Source organism: Tupaia chinensis, unplaced genomic scaffold, assembly GCF_000334495.1.
Source record: "Tupaia chinensis unplaced genomic scaffold, TupChi_1.0 Scaffold000360_1, whole genome shotgun sequence".
NCBI lineage: Eukaryota > Metazoa > Chordata > Mammalia > Scandentia > Tupaiidae > Tupaia > Tupaia belangeri.
The window spans coordinates 1,338,420-1,359,047 of record NW_006159856.1 but is presented as its reverse complement, the minus strand read 5'-3'; the positions used below and the strand labels follow the sequence as shown (position 1 = coordinate 1,359,047).

Below are 20,628 nucleotides of genomic sequence, written 5' to 3'. Positions count from 1 at the left end.
TTGTTTTCCCATATTTCTTGTGATCCGGCGGTGATTTCTTGTCATCTGATGGATGGTGTGTTTCTTTCAAATTCTTGAAATTCAGTCTGAATGTTCAGGAACAAGCAGACAGAGGTGATCTAGAATCTCTTTGCCATTCTGTTGTGATCGCTGGTGCAGCAGATTCAGTAGATATTGAGGAATATTTTAACCCTATTAGTATTTGGATGTATAGCTACAGTGCTCTTAGAGCCTTCTAAACACGCATTAAATGGATATGGGAGAGTGGAGAGACAAGAAAAAGGGAAATGAAAAAGAGAAAGAAACAACAACAAAAAGAGAAAAAAAGGACAAAAACCCCCTGAAAATAATTGTAATTACTGTTTTCCTTTTTTTTAAAAAAAGATCACAAAATAGAAAACCACGCACCGCGCAAAATACCTAGTTCACAGGAGCCATGTGGAACCTCCTTCTGAAGGCCTGGCTTCTTCTGCTTGGGTGGAGGACCAGAGCGATTAATTAACAAGATAAAAGGTGGAGCTGGGAGCAAGAGAAAAACTTTGCCTTTAAAAAAAATGTAAAAAGGAAAAATTACAAAAAAAGAAGGGAAGACAAGCAGGGACAGACAGATACAGCGACACAGAAATAGGGTAGAAGGCTGGGGACTCCCTAACCACTAGCTTGTTTGCTAGAGGCTCAATTATCAGAGAATGTCTTCATTTCTCTTGTGCCCTGCAATACCTAGTTCACAGGAGCCATGTGGAACCTCCTTCTGAAGGCCTGGCTTCTTTTGCCACTAGCTTGTTTGCTGGAGGCTCAATTATCAGTAGAATGTCTTCATTTCTCCTGTGCCCTGCAATACCTAGTTCACAGGAGCCATCAAGACCTGGAAATTCTAAAACTGAAAACTGCAATATCTCCAAAATTTAAATTTTACCACAAGGACTTAACATCAGATTGGAGATGAGAAAAAACTTGGCTAAGAACAAGACTCAAAGTCCCATCTGGCTATCCTGGATAAGATATCTAACCACCATCTGATTACTTTCTGAAAGCCAATGGAGTTTTCTATTGCCACGTCATAGCTGAGGGGTAGTGATTAGAATCTGATAGAATGAAAGAGTTATAGATGAGGGGCAGACAATGGCACAGTGGTAAAATGTGATGCACTCTGAGGCAATTCTACTTGGGAAAGTCCCCAATTTATTTACGTCCAGAGACCTCCTTGAGTATTCCAGGCATATACTTGTCCATGATCTGGTGTTGGTGGATCAGGGCTCTGTTGGGATATTATCTCTCTATATATCTCTCCTTGCTTCTAGCTCTCTCTATATATCTCATGAAAGAAAGACTTCTAAAACTATCTATTGTTGAATAGGCCTAGCCATAATAGTGTGCCCTGGTAATCGTGCTACTCAGCAGGCTAAGGCAACATGGGCAGTCTTGGTTCAATTCCTGGTGCAACGTGAAGGTTGGGCATGATGGCTCACACGTGCAATCCTAGCAACTCAGGGAGGTTGAAGCAAGAGCATCACAAGCTTGAGGTTGCCTAGGCAACATAACTATACCCTGTCTAAAAGAACAAAAAGATTGAGCCAGCCAGTGGCATAATGGTTAAGGTGGCTGGATCCCACATGGCCAACTGTATAGTTCAGGTCTCAGACCTGGCAGCTTGATAAAAGACACTGGGGTATGGGGCCAACATGTAGTGTGGTGGTTAAGGTGCTGGACTCCCACATGGCTGACCACAGTTCAAGTCCCAGACCTGGTGCTTTCTCACTTTCTCTCTCTCTTTTCCTCCTCTCTGTCTCTCTCTGGTGAGCATGTATGCCCTGTAGCAAATCAAAACGTAATAGCAATGATAAATAAAGTTAAATAAATATCTCTAAAAATGGAAAGAAAAAAGGGAGGAAGGAAAAAAAGAAAGATAAACACATTGGGTGTGTACATGTGTGTGTCCAAAGTCCCAAGAAGGTAAAGGAGGAGAAGGGATTGCAGAGTAGCCATCCCCCCAGGGGATGCTTTCTCACTTTCCCTCTCTCTCAGTCTTTCTCTGTCTCTCTCCAGTGAGCACACACTCCCCACACCAAAAACAAAAGCAAAACAAAACAAAAAAGGAAAAAGAAAGAAGAAAGAAAGAAGAAAGAAAGAAGAAAGAAAGAAGAAGCTGGGTATGATGATATATGCCTGTAGTCCTAGGTGGGAGACTGAAGCAGGAAGAATGCAACATGGTATGACCCTGTCTTTAAAAACATGTATATATATATATTTTTTTTTCGGAGAGGTTTTTGCTATAGGGCACGTGCGCACACCAGACAGACAGAGGGAGAGCAGAGAGACAGAAAGCGAGAAATCACCCCCCAGGGGGGATGGTCATGCCACAATCCCTTTTCCTCCATTCTCCTCTCGGGATCCTGGCCACGCATGCACACGTGCCTGGCGTGAGTTCCAAGCCACCGGGTCCGGGACGCGAACTGCGGTCAACTACGTGGGAGTCCAGCCGACATAGCATTATGCTAACTGCTGGTTCCCAAAACATGTATTTTTTTTTTTGTGGAGGTTTTTGGTTTTTTGTTTGTTTGTTTGTTTGTTTTTCTGGCACATGCGCTCACCAGACAGAGAGAGACAGAGAGACAGAAAGCGAAAAATCACCCTGCAGGGGGGTTGGCCACGACACAATCCCTTCTCCTCCATTCTCTCGGGATCTTGGGCATGCACACACACACCCGGCATGAGTTTAAGTCACTGGGTCCGGCACTCGAACCGCAGTCAACTACGTAAGAGTCCAGGCACATAGCCATTACGCTAACTTCTGGTCCCCAAAACATGTATATTCTTGAATAAATAAGTGTTTAACAAGCCTCAGTCCAGATTGACCAGCACCTAGCACCCAGTCTCTAAGGCTAAAAGCTAACACCGTTCTAACCAATCTGAAAAGAACAGTGGTGCTAACTGGGCCTTGAATCACCACATCATCCAAAAGGCTTCAGTCCCTGGAGGCACACATTCTCAGTCCTTCAGGTGTTATTTAGAACATGATTCTGATCTTACATCTCTCATACAGGGAAGGAGCGTCTTTCTGCTTGCCTTGGAATCACTGTTAAGGAAGCTGCCCAATTTTTAGAGAGTTTTTTGCAGAAGTACAAGAAAATCAAGGACTTTGCCCAAGCAGCTATTGCGCAGTGTTACCAGACAGGTGAGCTGACTGCAGCTAAGCCTTTGGCTGCCACCTGCTTCCCTCCATTTGTGCTCTGCAATGGCTGGGGCATCCATGACTCCTGGCTCTGCAGATAGGGGATGGACAGATGGGAAGATCCTGTGTAGAGGGTGGGACTGGGTGGAGGTGGCTGGGTAAGTGAGTAACTCCTACTGGCTTTATAAATAGGACTAAACACTCACGTGGGTCATGACCAGAGCAGAGCCACTCTGAGCAACAAAGCAAACAAGTTTTGAGTTGATGAATGATAAAAGGGCAAAAAGGTAAAAAAAAAAAAAAAAAAAAGCAGATAAAATCCTAAACCTAAAAATAGATAATACATATCTTTTCTTTTCTTTTTCTTTTTTTTTTTTTTTTTTTTTTTGAGAAGTTTTTGCTATGGGGTGCATGGGCTCGCCGGAAAGACAGAGAGAGACAGAAAGCAAGAAATCAGCGCCCCCCCGCCCCCAGGGGGATGACCACACCACAATCCCCTCTCCTCCTCCATTCTTCTCTCGGGATTGGGCACGCATACACATGCACCCTGCGTGAGTTTAAGCCACCGGGTCCAGGACTCGAACCGCAGTTGACTACACGGGAGTCCAACGACATAACCATTATGCCAACTGCTGGTCCCAATAGAATACACATATCCTTATGAAAAACTTGTGGTGGGGCCAATATATGCCATAGTGGTTAAGGCACTGGCCTCCCACATGATCAACCATAGTTCAAGTCCCAGAAACTCATGCCAGGTACATGAGCATGCATGTCCCAAATAGCAAGAGGAGAATGGAGAAGAAGAGATTGGAGCATGGACATCCCCCTAGAGGGTGATTTCACACTCGCTCTCTGTCTATCTGGCAAATGCATGTGCCCTATAGCAAGAATCTCAAAAAATAAATAAATAAATAAATAAATAAATAAATAAAGAGAAGAAAGAAGAAAGGAAAAGGAAAGAAAGAAAGCCATGTGGTATATTTACAATATTTTACCACAATTTGGTCACAAAGGGAACTGGCAAAAAAGAAAATTGTAGGTCCAGCCCATGTCCTAGTGGTTAAGGCAGCCAGTTCCATCTGGTTGACCCCACAGTTCAAGTCCTAGACCCAGAGGCTTCAGAAACATGTCAGGCATGGGAACCAGCAGTTAGTGTAATGGCTATGTCGCTGGATTCCCACGTAGTCGACCACGGTTCGAGTCCCGGACCCAGTGGCTCAAACTCACGCCGGGCACGTGTGCGTGCGTGCCCAAGATCCCGAGAGGAGAATGGAGGAAAAGAGATTGCAGCATGGCCATCCTCCCTGGGGGGGGGGGGGGTGATTTCTCGCTTTCTGTCTCTCTGTCTGTCTGGTGAGCGCATGCGCCCTAAAGAAAGAAACATGTCAGGCATGTGTGTGCATGTCCAAAATATCGAAGGGAAGGAGAGATGGTGAAGGGATTGTAGCATGACCATTCCCTGTAAGAGGGTTCTTTCTCCTCTCCTCCTCTCTCTGTCTCTCTCTGGTGAGCACACATGCCCACTAGCTAAAAAAAAAAAAAAACAGATACAGAAAAAAGCTGTAGCAATTTAAAGATCTTTTTGTTTTGCTTTGCTTTGCTTTGTTTTTTAATTGCCAGGGGGTATGTGTGGAGAGAGAGAGAGAAAGGGAAGAGCAATATCCCACACCCCAATAGGGCTCCCTCAAGAAATTGGAAACCCCAATCTCTTTTCCTCAATTTCCCCTTCCCATTAGGATCGTGGGCACACATGCACATGTGCCCAACATGTTTTTCAAGGCACTAGAGCCAGTCAGTCATGTGGGCATCCAGCTTTCTATGTACAGCCCCAGTTTAAAGATCTCAATTGACTTTGTTTGCAATTCTAGAGTGGAGCAACCCTTAATTCCACAAAACAGATAAGTATTTCAAGGAGTTTGGTTTGACAAAAAGAGAAGGGATGAAGAGACCATAAACAAGGTACAAGAAGCAGACTGGTCATTTTAAAGTTACTTTCAAGGAGACAGAACAATAGAAAAATAATTGAGTAGTTAACCTCAGGTTAATTCAGGTAACTTCTTTTGTGTAAGGATTAAAACACAGAAATCTTATTACCTTTGAAATTGGCCTGTTTGGGAAACTAGACTGTTATCTCTCTGTCCTGATTTCTCTGATGGTCAGAAAACAACCCAACTTTGGTTTGGTGACACAAGTGACTCCATTTTGATTTTTAGTCTATTTTCTTGGGACCTAGTCCAAGAGCTTAGTCCAAAACAGTGGCCTCCCATAATTTTTAAAAAACCACACAAATTTCAAAGAACATCAAGTAGAACATGTTCTCTTACCACAGTGCTGTAAAGAAAAGGTAGTTTTTTCACACCTATCTATGTATGTGAAGCATCCACCCATCTACTTATTTGGAAATTTTTGCACTCCCAAGTAACTTAAAATTACAAAAACAAATCCCAAGAAAATGAAAAAAATTAGAAATAAATAACAGTAAAAGTATCTCATCAAAAATGGTGGGGAGGGGGAACCAGCAGTTAGCGTAATGGCTATGTCGCTGGACTCCCACGTAGTCGACTGCGGTTCATGTCCTGGACCCGGTGGCTTAAAATTCATGCCAGGCGCGTGTGCGTGCGTGCCCAAGATCCCGAGAGAATGGAGGAGAAGGGATTGTGGCGTGACCATCCCCCGGGGGGGTGATTTCTCGCTTTCTGTCTCTCTCTATCTGGCAAGCGCACACACCCTATAGTGAAAAAACCTCTCAAAAAAAATTAAAAAAAAAAAAATGGTGGGGAGGACCAGCAGATGGGGTAAGGGTTACATCGCTGAACTCCCATATAGTCGACTGTGGTTCGAGTCCTGGATCCAGCAGCCTAAAACTCATGCCAGGCACCAGGCACATGTGTGTATATGCCCAGAATCCTGCGAAGAGAAGAGATTGCAGCATGGCCATTCCCCTGGGGGGTGATTTCTCACTTTCTATCTCTCTGTCTCTGGTGAGCACACACCCTATAACAAAAATCTAAAAAAAAAAAAAGATGGTACTTGACTGAGCTGACACTTTACTTAGAAGTAAGTATTGTTTTTTTTTCTTTGGTGAATACATTTATTTTTATTTTTTATTATATTTTAAATTTTATTTAATATATTCAATCATTATACATCACTAGTAATTGTAAAGTGAATTTACCCAATGTGGGATGAATACATTTAAGTCAGCTATAGGGAGCTATGTAATATCTTATAATTTTATTTTTTTAGATGATCTCTCAAATATGCATTATTAAGATGAACTTGTTTCTGCTACCTCACGGAAAGAGTATTTTTTTTAAGAAAGAGAAATTTGTAGATATAAATGAATTATATTCAACACAAGACATGGAAGAGAGCGACAGAATTAATTAAAGAAAGACAGAAGAAAATCAGTGGGAGGGCAAAAATTAATGAAATAAACAACAAAAAAGAGATTTACTAGTAAGTGCAGAGAAAATAGTCACAAAACTCAACACTCACTAGGGAATCAAAAATAAAAAGTAGCTGGGGAATTGGCATTGGGGGTACCATCCATTTCCCTGCCTCTTAGCATGTCCCCTCAGGGCTCATGCCACGTTTGTTTGTCAGCTTGTGGTAGGCAGTTAGTTAGTCATGAGCGGGCAGCCCTAAGAAAAAAAGTGAAAGGCTCACCTAGCCCTCGGTGCCAGGAGGGCGAGGCAATTTGCCATCTTCCTTCCTTGGGGCCTGAGGGAAGCACACAGGGATGATTCATAGATTTTTTCTTTTATCAAAAAGACCCAAGCACTGGGACCAGCAGTTAGCGTAATGGCTATGTTGCTGGACTCCCACGCAGTCGACCACGGTTCGTGTCTCGGACCTGGTGGCTTAAAACTCACCCTGGACCTGTGTACGTGCATGTCCAAGATCCCGAGAGGAGAATGGAGGAGAAGGGATTGTGACGTGGCCATCCCCCTGGGGGGGTGATTTCTCGTTTTCTGTCTCTCTGTCTCTCTCTGTCTGTCTGGCGAGCACACTCGCCCTATAGCAAAAACCTCTCCAAAAAAAGGACCCAAGCACCAAGTAAGAATTTTGGTCAACACTCTAATCCCCAAGTAAGCGTTTTGTTCAACGCCCTAATTCCCACTAGGACAATAAACTAATTAGACAGTCTAATTAGACAACCTGGCTCACATTGGGCATGCGCAATTGGGTAATCAAATTCCTCATTCTTTACCTGTGAGAAAAGTGTGCAAGTGCAGGAGAAAATGCACAAATTCTAGTTCAAATGAAGGACATGGCAGTACGACAGACCTCCCACCCATAAAAATTCATGATCACCTCTAGTTATAAAAGTAACGATTAACCCGTAGTTGCCACTTGGCAATCTGCCCACCCAAGAGCCTTTTGGGTGTACTTCTTTTCTTTCTATTTTTCTACCTACTTCATTCGTGGTTGCAGTTTCATTTTGTGCCTAGGGACAGATCTCTAATTTTAGTGATCTGGAACCAAAGAACCAAGGACTTCACAACACAGCTCAACATTTTCCCATCTGTCAACAAGCTCACTATAATGCTCTCTCCTTGAATCTCCCCCAGTGACTTGCTAACTTTTCACTTGAGCCAATGCATAGGCACTATAAGTTTCAGGATGGCCCCACCACAGACTGTCACCTGGTCTAACAGCAGGCAGCATGTGTAACTGGGTTCCACACTAGCCTATAAAGGGAGCCTCAGTGTGTCCCACAGCACACTCAGAACTCAGCTCCTAGCAGCCTCAATTCCTTCCTGCTCACCTGTGTCCAGAGCATGAGAAAGCCAACATATCATTTCCATCTCCCAGCATCCAACAGGCCTCTGAGCCTGAGGAGTGCAGCCCCAAACAAGCTTTGGCAGTCAAGGCCTCCACCTGCCCCATAAGCCTTGACCATTTCCTGGACCCATACTTAGCAAAAATAAAAGTACTATCAATTTTGAAATATTAAGATAATGATAGTATCCGTGTGATGACAGTATAGATATTCTTCCACCTATGAGGTTACCTCTCAATAAACCCATCAAAAATTGAAAATATCTTAAGTAAAAAATGTGGGTTTTGTGAGAGAGAGAAAAAGAGGGAAGAAGAAAGATGAACATCTCTACAGGGATTAGTCAAGCCATGATCCCCTTCTTCCAGCCTCTAGCCCATCAGATCTTGGGTACTTGTGCACACATGTCCAGCAAGTTAGGGATTCTAACCATGGACACCGTGTGAAGTTTAGCTTCTCTTGGGTGGGACTCTAATGACTGCTGCTCCATGGAGCTGGCCCTAAAAATACGTTTAATACACCTAACCTACCCAGCATCATAGCTTAGCCTAGCTTATCTTAAATGTGCTCAGATACTGGCATTAGCTTACAGCTGAGCAAAATCATCTGACACAAAGCCTATTTTATAATAAAATGTTGACTATCTCACATAGTTTATTGAAGACTACATGGAAGTAAAAAAACAGAATGGTTGTTTTGGTATTCAAAGTTATTGAAAATATATCACATTTGTACTACCATAAAACTGAAAAATTGTAAGTGAATCTTCATAAACTATCTGTATGTGGAGCCAGAATCTTCTTGATAGACAAAAACATAATCACAATGCAGACTCTTGTGTATCACCAGCTGTACAGGAGGCATGGTTTTAAATGATTTTCTTAAATTGATTCATGTAATCCTTACCACAACTCTAAGAAATGAGTAATACTGTTATCTCCATTTTACAGAGGAAGAAAATGAGTCACCCAAATTCACATAGCTAATAGTGAGGTGGGTTCCCCAGGCAGCTTGCCCCAGAGCCTGGCTCTTCCCTGCAGTAGGGTATTACTGCCTCTCTTCCTTGTACTTAACACTCTTGAAGGGATGTAGGAGTTGTGTATTCAACCAAAAACATGTATATCCTTTGACTCAACAACTATATTTGGGGCAGATAACTATAAGAAAATATGAGAATAATCATTAAATTTATCTGCAAATGTTTTCTGTGTGCCTACCATATATCGGGCACTGTGCTGACATCAGCACATCTGACATCTTAGATCTTACAACCCAGTGGGGGAGACAGAAAACCCACAAGTAAGCAAGTATGTTCAAACAGCAACATAAAGCTTGCCATTCTAGGCAAGACAGAAACAAGAGGAAGGTCCTTGGGTCACCAGCCATGTCCTCACTGAGGAGGCAACCTGAGCTGAGACATGAAAGATCAGGAAGGGCCAGGAGTAGTACCCAGCATGGGCAAGTGTGTAGGCCAAGGAGCTTAAAGGTTGGGCAAGCCCAGAACATGCATAGCACTCCACATAAAAAGAACCCAGGTTATGTTGTTTAAAAATCATTCCAGTAACAGTGTAGAAAAGAGATTAGAAAAAGAGACCTGTTCACCTAAAAGGAAAGCTGAGTTGCAAGAAATGAAGCAAAAGAAGTTTATCTGAGCCAAATTTATTGTAACCTGTGTCACCTGAAGATGACACACCCAGTCGACATAGATTCTGGTTGTCCAGAAAAGCATGCACCAAATCTCTACCAAGAAGATTAATTATATGACAAAGAGAAGGGCAAGAAGAGGAGAGATTACAAGCTGATTGTCAAGAATTCACATTGTCTCAGCCTAGACGATGCAGTCTCCATAGCATACTGACCTGCAGAGGTTGAAGCCACGTGGCTGACTGTGGGTTCCAATCCCCAGGTTGGCCAGAAAACATGCTGGATCCATGCATATGTACCCAAGATCCTGAGAAGCTGGAAGGCTAGGGAAAAAGAGGGTTTGCAGCATGACAATACCTTGTTAAAGTTGCTTCTCTCTCTCCCTCTCCCTCTCCCTCTTTCTCTCTTATGCTCTCAAAAAAAAAAAAAGGAAAGAAAGAAAAAGAAAAGAATCACATCGGTCCATTTATTTATTTATTTATTTATTTTGAGAGGATTTTGCTGCAGGGCACGTGCGTTCACCAGAGAGACAGAGATAGAAAGCGAGAAATCACCCCCAGGGGGGTTGGCCATGCCCCAATCCCTTCTCCATTCTCCTCTCAGGATCTTGGGCACACATGCACGTGTTCCCAGTGTGAGTATAAGCCACTGGGTCTGGGACTTGAACCGCGGTCAACTACATGGGAGTTCAGTGACATAGCCATTACGCTAACTGCTGGTCTCAAATTGGTCCATTAAAATTTACACAGGTAGCTGATTGCCTATAACGTTATTTTTTACATCATAAACTCAATAACATTGCCATGAAGAAAGGGACAGTAACTGTAGCATCATTTTGCTTGAATTTGAATTAAAACATGCCTTTTGGACAATAACCTTAATGAGCATGAGGGCTGTAAATAAATCCTCAATGTTCATGCCTCTCCTGGGATTAATAGATCTTGCATTCTAGACTCCTCAGAACTGCTTTTTTTCCCCTCAGAGTGAAGTCAGAGCCACCAGCTGTGAATAGTCTAGAAGTGCTGGAGGCGGGACCAGCAGGTGGCGTGGTGGTTAAGGTGCTGCTGGACACTCCCACATGGCTGACTATGGTTCGAGTCCTGGACCTGGCAGCTTGCTTTCTCACTCTTTCTCTGTCTCCCTCTGGTAAAATTAAAATAAATGAATAAATAAATAAAATTAAATAAATAATTTTAAAACACTTTAAAAATTAAAAATAAATAAATTTTAAAAAAGAAGTGCTGGAGGCATTAGCACTGAACAACACAAAATTACAATGCCCAGTATCCAACCAAAAATCACTAGACATGTAAAGCTATAGGAACTAAAATATTACCAAGCCTAAGCACAGAATCTGTCTGCACTACCAGTTACTATTAGAAAATTGTATATTGCCTAGAAGGTAGTAGGTTCTCAATACCTTGTCACTTTTATGATTATTTTATGAGAAAACAATGCATAGATTTTTAAAAAAATTTTGTACTGGACCAGCAGTTAGCGTAATGGCTATGTCGCTGGACTCTCACATAATCGACCGCAGTTCGCGTCCCGGACCCGGTGGCTTAAAATTCACGCCAGGCACGTGTGCATGCATGCCCACGATCCCGAGAGGAGAATGGAGAAGGGACTGCAGCGTGACCATCCCCCCTGGGGGGTGATTTCTCGATTTCTGTCTCTGTCTCTCTGTCTGGCGAGCACACACTCCCTATAGCAAAAACCTCTCCAAAAAAAAAAATTTTTTTTGTACCAAAATAAACTAGTATTTTATTCCATTTTTCCGTGACATTTTTGAAGGCCCTTTATTTATGAGGGAAATTCTTTCAATCCTCAGGCATATGAAATTATACCTGGAGGATTTATTTCTCACCAGTACCTAGTTTAAAGAGAAGCCCTCCCTGGTCAGGAATATACTCAACCAAAGAATTACATTTTTGTCTATTTTCTTTTCCTTCTCCTTATCCTTTTCTTTTAGTTCAATTTGCTATAGAGTGCATGTACTTGCTGGAAAGAAAGAGAGAAGGAAAGTGAGAAATCACCGTCCCCCCTTCCCCCCCCCCCCCGGAAAGAGGGGCTGACCACACTGTCGTGATTTCTTCTCCTCCATTCTCCTCTTGGGATTTTGGGCATGCATGCACATGCACCTGGTGGGTTTCTCAAGTGGACAGGTCCAGGACTTGAACTACACAGTTGGCCATGTAGGACCCTGCACCTTAACCACCACACCACTGGCTGGCCCTATGTCTGTTTTCTTAAAGAAATTTTATAACCTCAGGTCCTACAAGACATGGATCTGCCCTCATGTGGGGATGTGGACCCTGATTCAGAAATCAACCTCCCTGAGTGGAGTATGAGTTGATGCCTTTTACAAAATTCCAGCTGCCACACCTTCAAGAATTGTTCCTCTATTCAAGTCCCACATGTAGCTTTGAACAACTTCTACAGCATAAAAACTGCCCTCCCTGTCCTATGTCAGATCTATTCCCCCTAGAAGTCAGAAAAGAGTGCAGAAAGATATCACCTGACAAGCAGAGGGCATCCTGTTGTGGTCCTCCACTGGACCCACTTGCCCTACTGATAGACCAAGTGGTCCCAGGTGAGCTCAGAGATGGCACTTAGACAGGGGATGTCTTCTGGGGCCTCTGGACCTAACCCGAGGGAAGCCAAGCTCACTGCACTGCCTGTTTCCTTCTGTCTCTCATCTGCTTTTTCTCCATGTGACCCAGGCTATGTGGTGTCCATCATGGGCAGAAGGAGATCCCTGCCAAGGATCTATGCACTGAACCAGCAGTTCCGGGCACAAGCAGAGCGACAGGCAGTGAACTTTGTGGTTCAAGGTACAGAGAGCCCTTCAGCTTGCCTGCCAACTGCCAGCTCTTGGCTCTGGGTCTGTCTCCTCATGATTTCAGCAGCTACGGGCTAAGCAGCACCCTCCAGATTATTGCTGTGATGTTTTCTGGTCATAGCAAATCCTCCAGGGGCTCCATAGCTCTTACCTATTTTATTTGGCAGCTACCTTCAGAAGGTGTGAGTGAAATAGTGCCTGCACGTGGCAGATGCTTAGCACATGGTCATCTTTATAATTAGGACGTTTCCCCTAAGAGCCAGGCCAAGGCAATGTTGTGACCCATTTCTACTAGTGTGAAACAGGCCTCGGTAGTTTAGCCAGCACTAGAGCCAGTCTTGGACTCAGTCTCTTGATGCAGGCCTGGTCTGGGGCCCTTCCATCATATCCTGCCTGCCTGGCAGTGGTAAGGCTCCAGAATATTGCATCAAAAACCCAGCAAATATTGCAGAATCCTACAACCCTCAGCAAGAAAAGGCAGCTGGCAGCACACAGGGCAGGATTGGCCTCCAGATATGAAAACTCCTAATCTCCTTAGACATAGCATTCAGTAGCTAAGAAATAACCATCTCTGCATGGAGGTGGCACGAGGAAGCTGTAATGACAGGCTCCGTGCACTGATTTGCACCACATGCATGGGATCCTGACACAGAACCCTGTCTGTCCAGCAGGTTCTGCTGCTGACCTCTGTAAGATGGCCATGATCCGCATCTTCGCTGCAGTGGCTGCTTCCCCTACCTTGACGGCCAGGTCAGTGGGTGCAATCAGTCTGCTTGGCCCCCATCTCTCCCAGGGTTTGGGTGGAGTGCTGCTATTCTGTGAGGAGATGCTGAGCTGGGCCCATTGCCTCTCATCCAGGATTGGTATTCTGAGCACTCACCAACCACTAAGCATAGGGACCCTCTTAAGCCTGAGTTTCCACAACAGCTCTCGGCCTGGGCAAAGGGCCTGGGGTCTGCTCATGGCAGGATTGAGGAACAATTAGCCATTCATCAACATGGGTGTGGATGAGGCCTCTCAAGAGAGAAATGCTGTCTTCTCAGGTTCCTCCCCCTGGAGTGCGTCTGAAGAGGGCTACACAGTTGAAGGGGTACCTCATGAAGCTGCCCCACCCCAGAGGCAGGTAGACCCTGCAAACCTTCAGACAGGACACTAGGGGCTCCAGACTACCTCCAGTATTCACCCTGTTACTGCCACCTGTCCCAGAGCCAATATTCAGACATGCCTCAATGTGGGGGCAGAGGACTCCACCCCAGCTGCTCTGGGATCACAGGTCTATCAGGTGTCTGTCTTCTGCCTCAGTCATTTCCCAGGGTGCATACCCTGAATGACCAAGGCCCTAAGGTTGGCTACAAGGAGCCACCTAGATATCTCCTCTCCTTGTGGGGACCTGGATTCTTCTCAAGAATGCCAGGAGTCCTTCCTCCAGCTAATCTACATCAGCCTCTCAAAGAAGTGGTTGTGGCAGACCCCGAAAGGCTCCTTCCTGCCCACAGTATACATTTTCCCTCCTACACTTTATGGACCCTAGAGTCTTCCTGTCGATGCTGTGGGAGTGGCTTCTGCAGACTCCAGTGTCTGCTGCAAGGGTTTCCGCCCAGGCGGGATAGTGTTCTCACCACCAGGAGAGAAGCCCAGGGCAGGTTGGGAGACAGTTTATGAGATTATGAAATGTAAGGTGGTGGGGCCAGCAAGTGGCATGGTGGTTAAGTGCTAGACTCCCAATAGCCAACCACAGTCTAAGTCCCAGACTGTCAGCTTGCTTTCTCTATCTCTCTATCTCTCTATCTCTCTGGTGAGCACACATGCCCTATAGCAAATTAAATTAAAATAATAATAATACATTTAATTTTAAAATTATTTTTAAAAACATGTGAGGTGGGTCCCCTGGCTTCCATGCCACAGCCCCAAACACCTGCCTTTGGGGCGCAGGGGCTTGCTAGCCCCAGATCACTCTTTCTTTTTTTTTTTTCCTTTTTTTTTTAAGAATTGTTTAGTGGAGCCAGCAGGTGGTATGGTGGTTAAGGCACTGGAATCCCACATGGCTGACTATGGTTTGAATACTGGACCTAACAGCTTACTTTCTTACTTTCCCTCTCTAGTGAAATTAAATAAGAAGAAGAAGATAAAAAGAAAATTCAGTAAAATAATATTTACTTTTATTTATTTATTATAATTTGCTATAGGGCACATGCGCTCACCAAAGACAGAGAAAGACAAAGAGGGAGAGAGGGAAAGTGAGAAAGCAAGCCAACAGGTCCAGGACTTGAACCTCAGTCAGCCATGTGGGAGTCCAGTGCCTTAACCACCATACTGCCTGCTATCTCTCCAGGGTCACTCTTTTCCATTTGAGCTCATAGTTTTCTCTTGGGTTCTGAGAGTATTTTACATTCTCAAGGCATGATGTTTTCCTTATGACGGATCTTCTTTCTTTAAAAAAATTATCTCCCTTATTTCTCCAAATAGTCCTTCATGTTCATTTTAACTTTTGGTGATTTCAGTAACTATACAGTGTGTCCCAGACACAGGCCCTGCCATGGGGCCTGTGGGGTGGAGACTGTCCCCAAGCTCCTGCATCCAGGAAATTCCTTGTGACCTTAGATCCAGGGGTCTGGGAGGAGGATGCTTGAGACCCAAGCAATGTCTAGGCACTGTCCCAGTGACCCTGCTGGTACCTACCCTGGCCTCTGAGCTGCCAGCTCTGCTTTCTGCAGGAACTGAGGTAACCAAGAGGCAGAAAGAAGATGGTCAAAACTTCACTCTCGGGACCAGCAGTTAGTGTAATGGCTTTGTCGCTGGACTCCCACGTAGTCGACCGGGGTTCGAGTCCCGAACCTAGTGGCTTAAACTCACGCCAGGCGTGTGTGCATGTGTGCCCAAGATCCTGAGAGGAGAATGGAGGAGAAGGAATTGTGGCGTGGCCATCCTCCCTGGGGGGTGATTTCTTACTTTCTGTCTCTCTGTCTCTCTCTGTCTGTCTGGCAAGCGCACGTGCCCTGTAGCAAAAAAAAAAAAAAAAAAAAAAACCTCTCCAAAAAAATAAAAAAAACCTTCACTCTCAATTACTTTCTTCTACCACCTCTTGCTGCCACCTGCTCTCCTCTCCATGCACACACATGGGTACACACGTGCCAGTGCCAGGCAGTCTCTGGACACCCCAGGGTTTTCTTGTGGTTTCCTGATTAGTTCCTGAAATCCATGCGTCCTACCCACTGCCATAGTTTGTGCAGAGAAAAGTATAGTTTCTCACAGGGTATGAGCAGCCTGTGCTATTTTCCCATGTTGGCAGGAACTGAAAGCCAAATGGTTGTTTGGCATCCGTTACAATGCAAGTCTGAAAAGTCAATTCATCTTCGGTTTTTGTGGAATTGATAAAGGAATTTGGTAAATGAAGACTTGGGGGCCTATGCTGGCAACTGAGTCCTTATGAAAGTTAAGCACAGGGGCCAGCAGATGGATAGGGATTAAGCTGCTGGAATCCCACATGGTCAACTGTGGTTCAAGTCCCAGACCCAGAGGCTTGAAACTCACACTGGGTGTGGCGCAAGTGTGTCCAAAATCCCAAGAGGAGAATAGAGAAGGGATTGTGGAGTGGCCATCCCCCGAGGGGGATGGGTGATTTCTCACTTTCTATCTCTCTGTTTCTTCCGGCACATGCCCTATAGCAAAAATCTCTCAAAAAAAAAAAAAAGAAAAAAGAAAAAAAGAAAAGAAAAAAAGAGAAAGAAAGAAAGAAAGAAGGAAAGGTAAGGAAAGAAAGGAAAGGAAAGGGAAGAAGTTGAGCACAAACAGGAATTTAACAACCTGCTGGTTTTTTTCTGTCATCAACGCTTGCTTACCCTTAGGAAATGCTTTTTATAATGAAAGCCATTGTGTCATTTTACAAAACAAAGATTCATGTGGAATACTGGGCATTTCATATTCTGTGTGTGGATTTTGGGGGGGGAGTGGGGCTTTGGGTTTTTTTTGAGAGGTTTTTGCTATAGGGCGCATGTGCTCGCCAGACAGACAGAGAGACAGAAAGCAAGAAATCACCCCCCGGGGGGATGGCCACGCTGCAATCCCTTCTCCTCCATTCTCCTCTCGGGATCTTGGTCACGCACGCACACACGCCTGGCGTGAGTTTTAAGCCACCGGGTCTGGGACTCGAACCACAGTTGACTAAATGGGAGTCCAGCGACATAGCCATTACGCTAACTGCTGGTCCCTCATATTCTGTGTTTTATAAACTTTTTTGCTTTCCCAGGAGAAACGTGAAAGGTTTTGGTGGTGTCTACAAAGGGCAGACTCAGGCTAAGTGTAAACTTGTATCTACCTGTATAGCATGAAATGCACTGGCATCTAAGAGGGAGTGAGTGTTTCCACAGCCTCATCTGGCCACTCCTGAGTACTTGAGTGGGATGGAGCCACAGAACAGCCCCTGGGACCAGGAAACGGTACCTGTGCTTCTTGGTCCAGTTCCTGAAAAGATTGGAAAGGTCAGGCCCTGAGCAGGAAGGCCAGGGCATGCTTGGGACCTTTCTTCCAGTCCCCTTTCTGTCTCTCCTGACTTGGGCCTTTAATGAAAAGAACTTTCTTGGACTGAGAACATATTGGAGCTGGGAGAACGCTTCGGAGACCATCGGCTCCAACACCTGAGCTAGAGAACAGGAAACCAAGGCACAGAGCACAGTGCAGTCCACGTACATGCAGAGCCAGGCCAGCACCAGGTCCTGACCAGGAGCTGCATCGTTTCCTCCCCTGCACCTTCTCAGAGCTAGGCTTGGAGTGGAAGCCACCACTCATTTGCACTCTCAGGATGTATCCATAGATGGGGTCAGCAGAGCTGGGGGACTCAGCAGAGCTGGGGCACCCCTTGGAAGAGAGCTATTCCAGCAGGCCCTGAACAGGGAGAAGAGGCGAGACTATTCTGGAATGTTCCCCGACAGCAGCAAGGTGGGACATGGAGATGCAGGACACAGCAGCCTTGTTGGCCTGTCCCTCTCAGCAGCAGGGGCAGGAAGTTATGTCGGCAACCAGCTCTTTCTCGGGTAAAACGACACATCTAAGAACTAGTATTCATCTGCCCCACTATGAGACAGCTTCGTTTCTTCTTGTTTCCTGTGCCCCAATTTCCAATTAGAAATATGATAATGTCTCAGTGGCTGTGAGAGTGATATGAAAGTGACTAACAATTACACCTATTCTTAGGTTCCTGCCACACCAACAGCTCAGAATTTCACAATGCAGTTTCAAAAAGTGTGAAAACTCTTTCTGCTAAATCTGGAAAAAGTTACAAGGCCTTTCATGAGGTTTCTGCCCATTTAAAAAGTAAATCTCCTTGGGATCCAGAGACTCTTCAGAAGACAATGAAGTTGGTTTAAGAAAGTACAGGCCGTTACTGCAACCTGGCTTCTACTCTCTCCTGCCCGAGTCTGACTTCTAGAAGGGCAGTGCCTTTTGGTGGACTGCCCCTGGCTAGGGCGGCACATAAAATACAGACACATCTCCCCAGAAGCAGCCTGCCAAAGAGGGAGTGCACTCCATGCTCCCAAGGTCTGGGCCCTGTGAGGTGTCCTGGGGGATACACAGTAGAATGTGCACTTCAGCAGCTCAGACTCTAAAAGATGGATTTTTCTCCAATCATGAGGCATCCAGAGGCATTGTGGCTGACTTCTTTTCAGAGATTCAGGACAGAAGGACTGAAGACCCTTTGGCTCCTTGACCCTTTTTCTATTGGTGCCATGATGAAGGTGGCTGCTCCAGCCATCACATCACCTTCCAGGCAAAAGGAGAAAGTAGTGACTCAAAGAGCACCTGCCCTCACACCCAAATCCCCTTTATTTTTTCTTAGTCTTTTTTTAAAAGAATTATTTATTTTATTTTATTTTATTTATTAGCATTATTTTTCAGTTTGCTGCAGGACACTTATGCTCACCAGAGAGAGAGAAAGGGAGAGAAAGTGAGAAATCAAGCCACTAGGTCCAGGACTCAAACCGTGGTTGGCCACGTGAGAATCCAAAGCCTTTAACTACCACTCCACCTGTCAGTCCCCCAAATCCCCTTTAAAGAGCCTTCCTAGAAATTGAAAAGTTTATACTTCAGCTACCTCTACCTGAGAGAAAGCCTGGAAAATGTATGTAGCCCTACCAAATAACAAAGGGGCTGACATGAAGAACCAGGAACAGATTGGATCAGGCTACTGTAGATCTCTACCACAAAGTCCACATCTACTGAAAGTGCTAGCACAGCCCAGCATTACCCTGGGGTTTGAAGAGCTGCTTCTTCCAGGAAGGCTTCACTACCACATACTCGCAGCCACTGCCCAGTGGGCTACACCTCGCTGTGTAACTGGCTTGGACTGAGAACATATTGGAGCTGGGAGAACGCTTCGGAGACCATCGGCTCCAACACCTGAGCTAGAGAACAGGAAACCAAGGCACAGAGCACAGTGCAGTCCACGTACATGCAGAGCCAGGCCAGCACCAGGTCCTGACCTGGAGCTGCATGTTTCCTCCCCTGCACCTTCTCAGAGCTGGGCTTGGAGTGGAAGCCACCACTCATTTGCACTCTCAGGATGTATCCATAGATGGGTTTCAGCAGAGCTGGGGCACCCCTTGGAAGAGAGCTATTCCAGCAGGCCCTGAACAGGGAGAAGAGGCGAGACTATTTCCACAGGTCTCACATGGGGGCCCAGAGAAGACGGTCTGTGCCACCCCAAAAAGGCAGCAGAAGAATGAGGATGGGACATGGTCCCTGAGACCAGACGAAGCCCAGGTCATACTGAGGGCAGAGCCCTCCCCGCCCCTTCCTTGTGGCAGCAGGAGTTACCCACACCCTCGAGTCCCTTCCTGTGTTCAGAGTGAGCCACCTTCATTCACCTTCCAGAGGAGACTGGAAGGTCTGAGGGTGGCAGCACTCAGCAGGGCCCTCATGTCCATGAGGATTCTGAGGCTTCCTGTTCGCCAGGCGTGTACTCCAACTTGGATCCCATCTTCTAGAAACTATAAAGTCATGGCATGTTGGCCAAAACCAAATGGGGCATTGAGAGCTAGTCAAGCCCCACAAAGATGTGCAACAATTAGATGTAAATAACAACTTATAAAATAAAAGAAAGAATGTGTGCAATGTCCCTGCACACATTTACACCTGTCCCCTCCCTCATCATTGAATCTGTGAGCCCTCCCTGTAGTGCACTTCACCAAATTGCCTCCCAAGTCTGTTCCCACCTCCTCTCCCTGCTGACACCTCTGGGAGGTGACTCTCAGGACCTTCCTAAAGGACTGCTGATGAAGGGTGGGGCCTTGTGGGTCTAGTGAGAGTGTCCCCCATGACGAAGCAGCTCTGGAGCCAGGCCTCCATGCAGGAACTTACCCAGTGTAAGGAGCAGGGAATGGGCACCCAACCTCTGCCTGAGGGCCATGGAGCCCATCATGTGGTATTTGGAGTTCAGTCCCTGGGCCTAGAAAGAGCACAGCAAAGAAAGGGCAAAAACCTGTTGCCAGGATGAAGTGCATATGCAGGTCAGGCCACCTCAGATGCTCACTTTGTGTGTGTGTGTGTGTGTGTGTGTGTGTGTGTGTGTGTGGAGGGGGGGCAGCTAAGAGGGGATTTTGTTTTTTGTTTGTTTTTTCAAATTTTGATGTTCTTTCCAAATTTTATTAAGTGAGCATTTATTTCTTTCTTTTTTAATTTTTTAAATTTATTTTTCTTTTTTAACATTAATATGCTATATATCATTACAGTATACAAAATGAATTTTTCATCCAAAATACACTATCTGTTGGCTCAATCAAGCACATCAACATACATGTTATCAACAAACAATTTTTCATTTCTTATGTCTTGTATATTTTGCTTTTTTTTTTTTTTGCCATCCTTGATTCCCTATCCCTCTACCCTGTCCAACCCTCCTCCCATTGTCTCTGATATCCATGATTGCTTTCTATGCCTATCCCCCCCCATTTAATTGATTTGCTAATGTACATAATTTGTCTAAATATTTGCAATAGCAAGCACAGCTGATATATACATACACAAGAACCCATGTCTGACTTTAGGCATAAACCTCAGTGAGTAGAATGAACATACTATAAAATAGTACCTAGCTGGGGCTATATAGCTTACTGTGGTCATCAAATACACAGGTTTTTCTTTAAATTTTGGTAACAGTTTTAGTATTTTTTTCTCTGAAATTTTTTTTTA

General features: G+C 45.0%; 1 protein-coding gene across 1 annotated transcript in view; it reads left to right on the top strand.

The window, feature by feature from the left end:
• Positions 1-20,628, top strand: part of POLN (DNA polymerase nu) — a 280,130-nt gene that overhangs the window by 252,825 nt on the left and 6,677 nt on the right. The window contains 3 exon segments of the mRNA XM_027773586.1: positions 3,044-3,175; positions 12,326-12,436; positions 13,116-13,194. Of these exon segments, the coding sequence (XP_027629387.1) occupies positions 3,044-3,175; positions 12,326-12,436; positions 13,116-13,194 (322 nt within the window).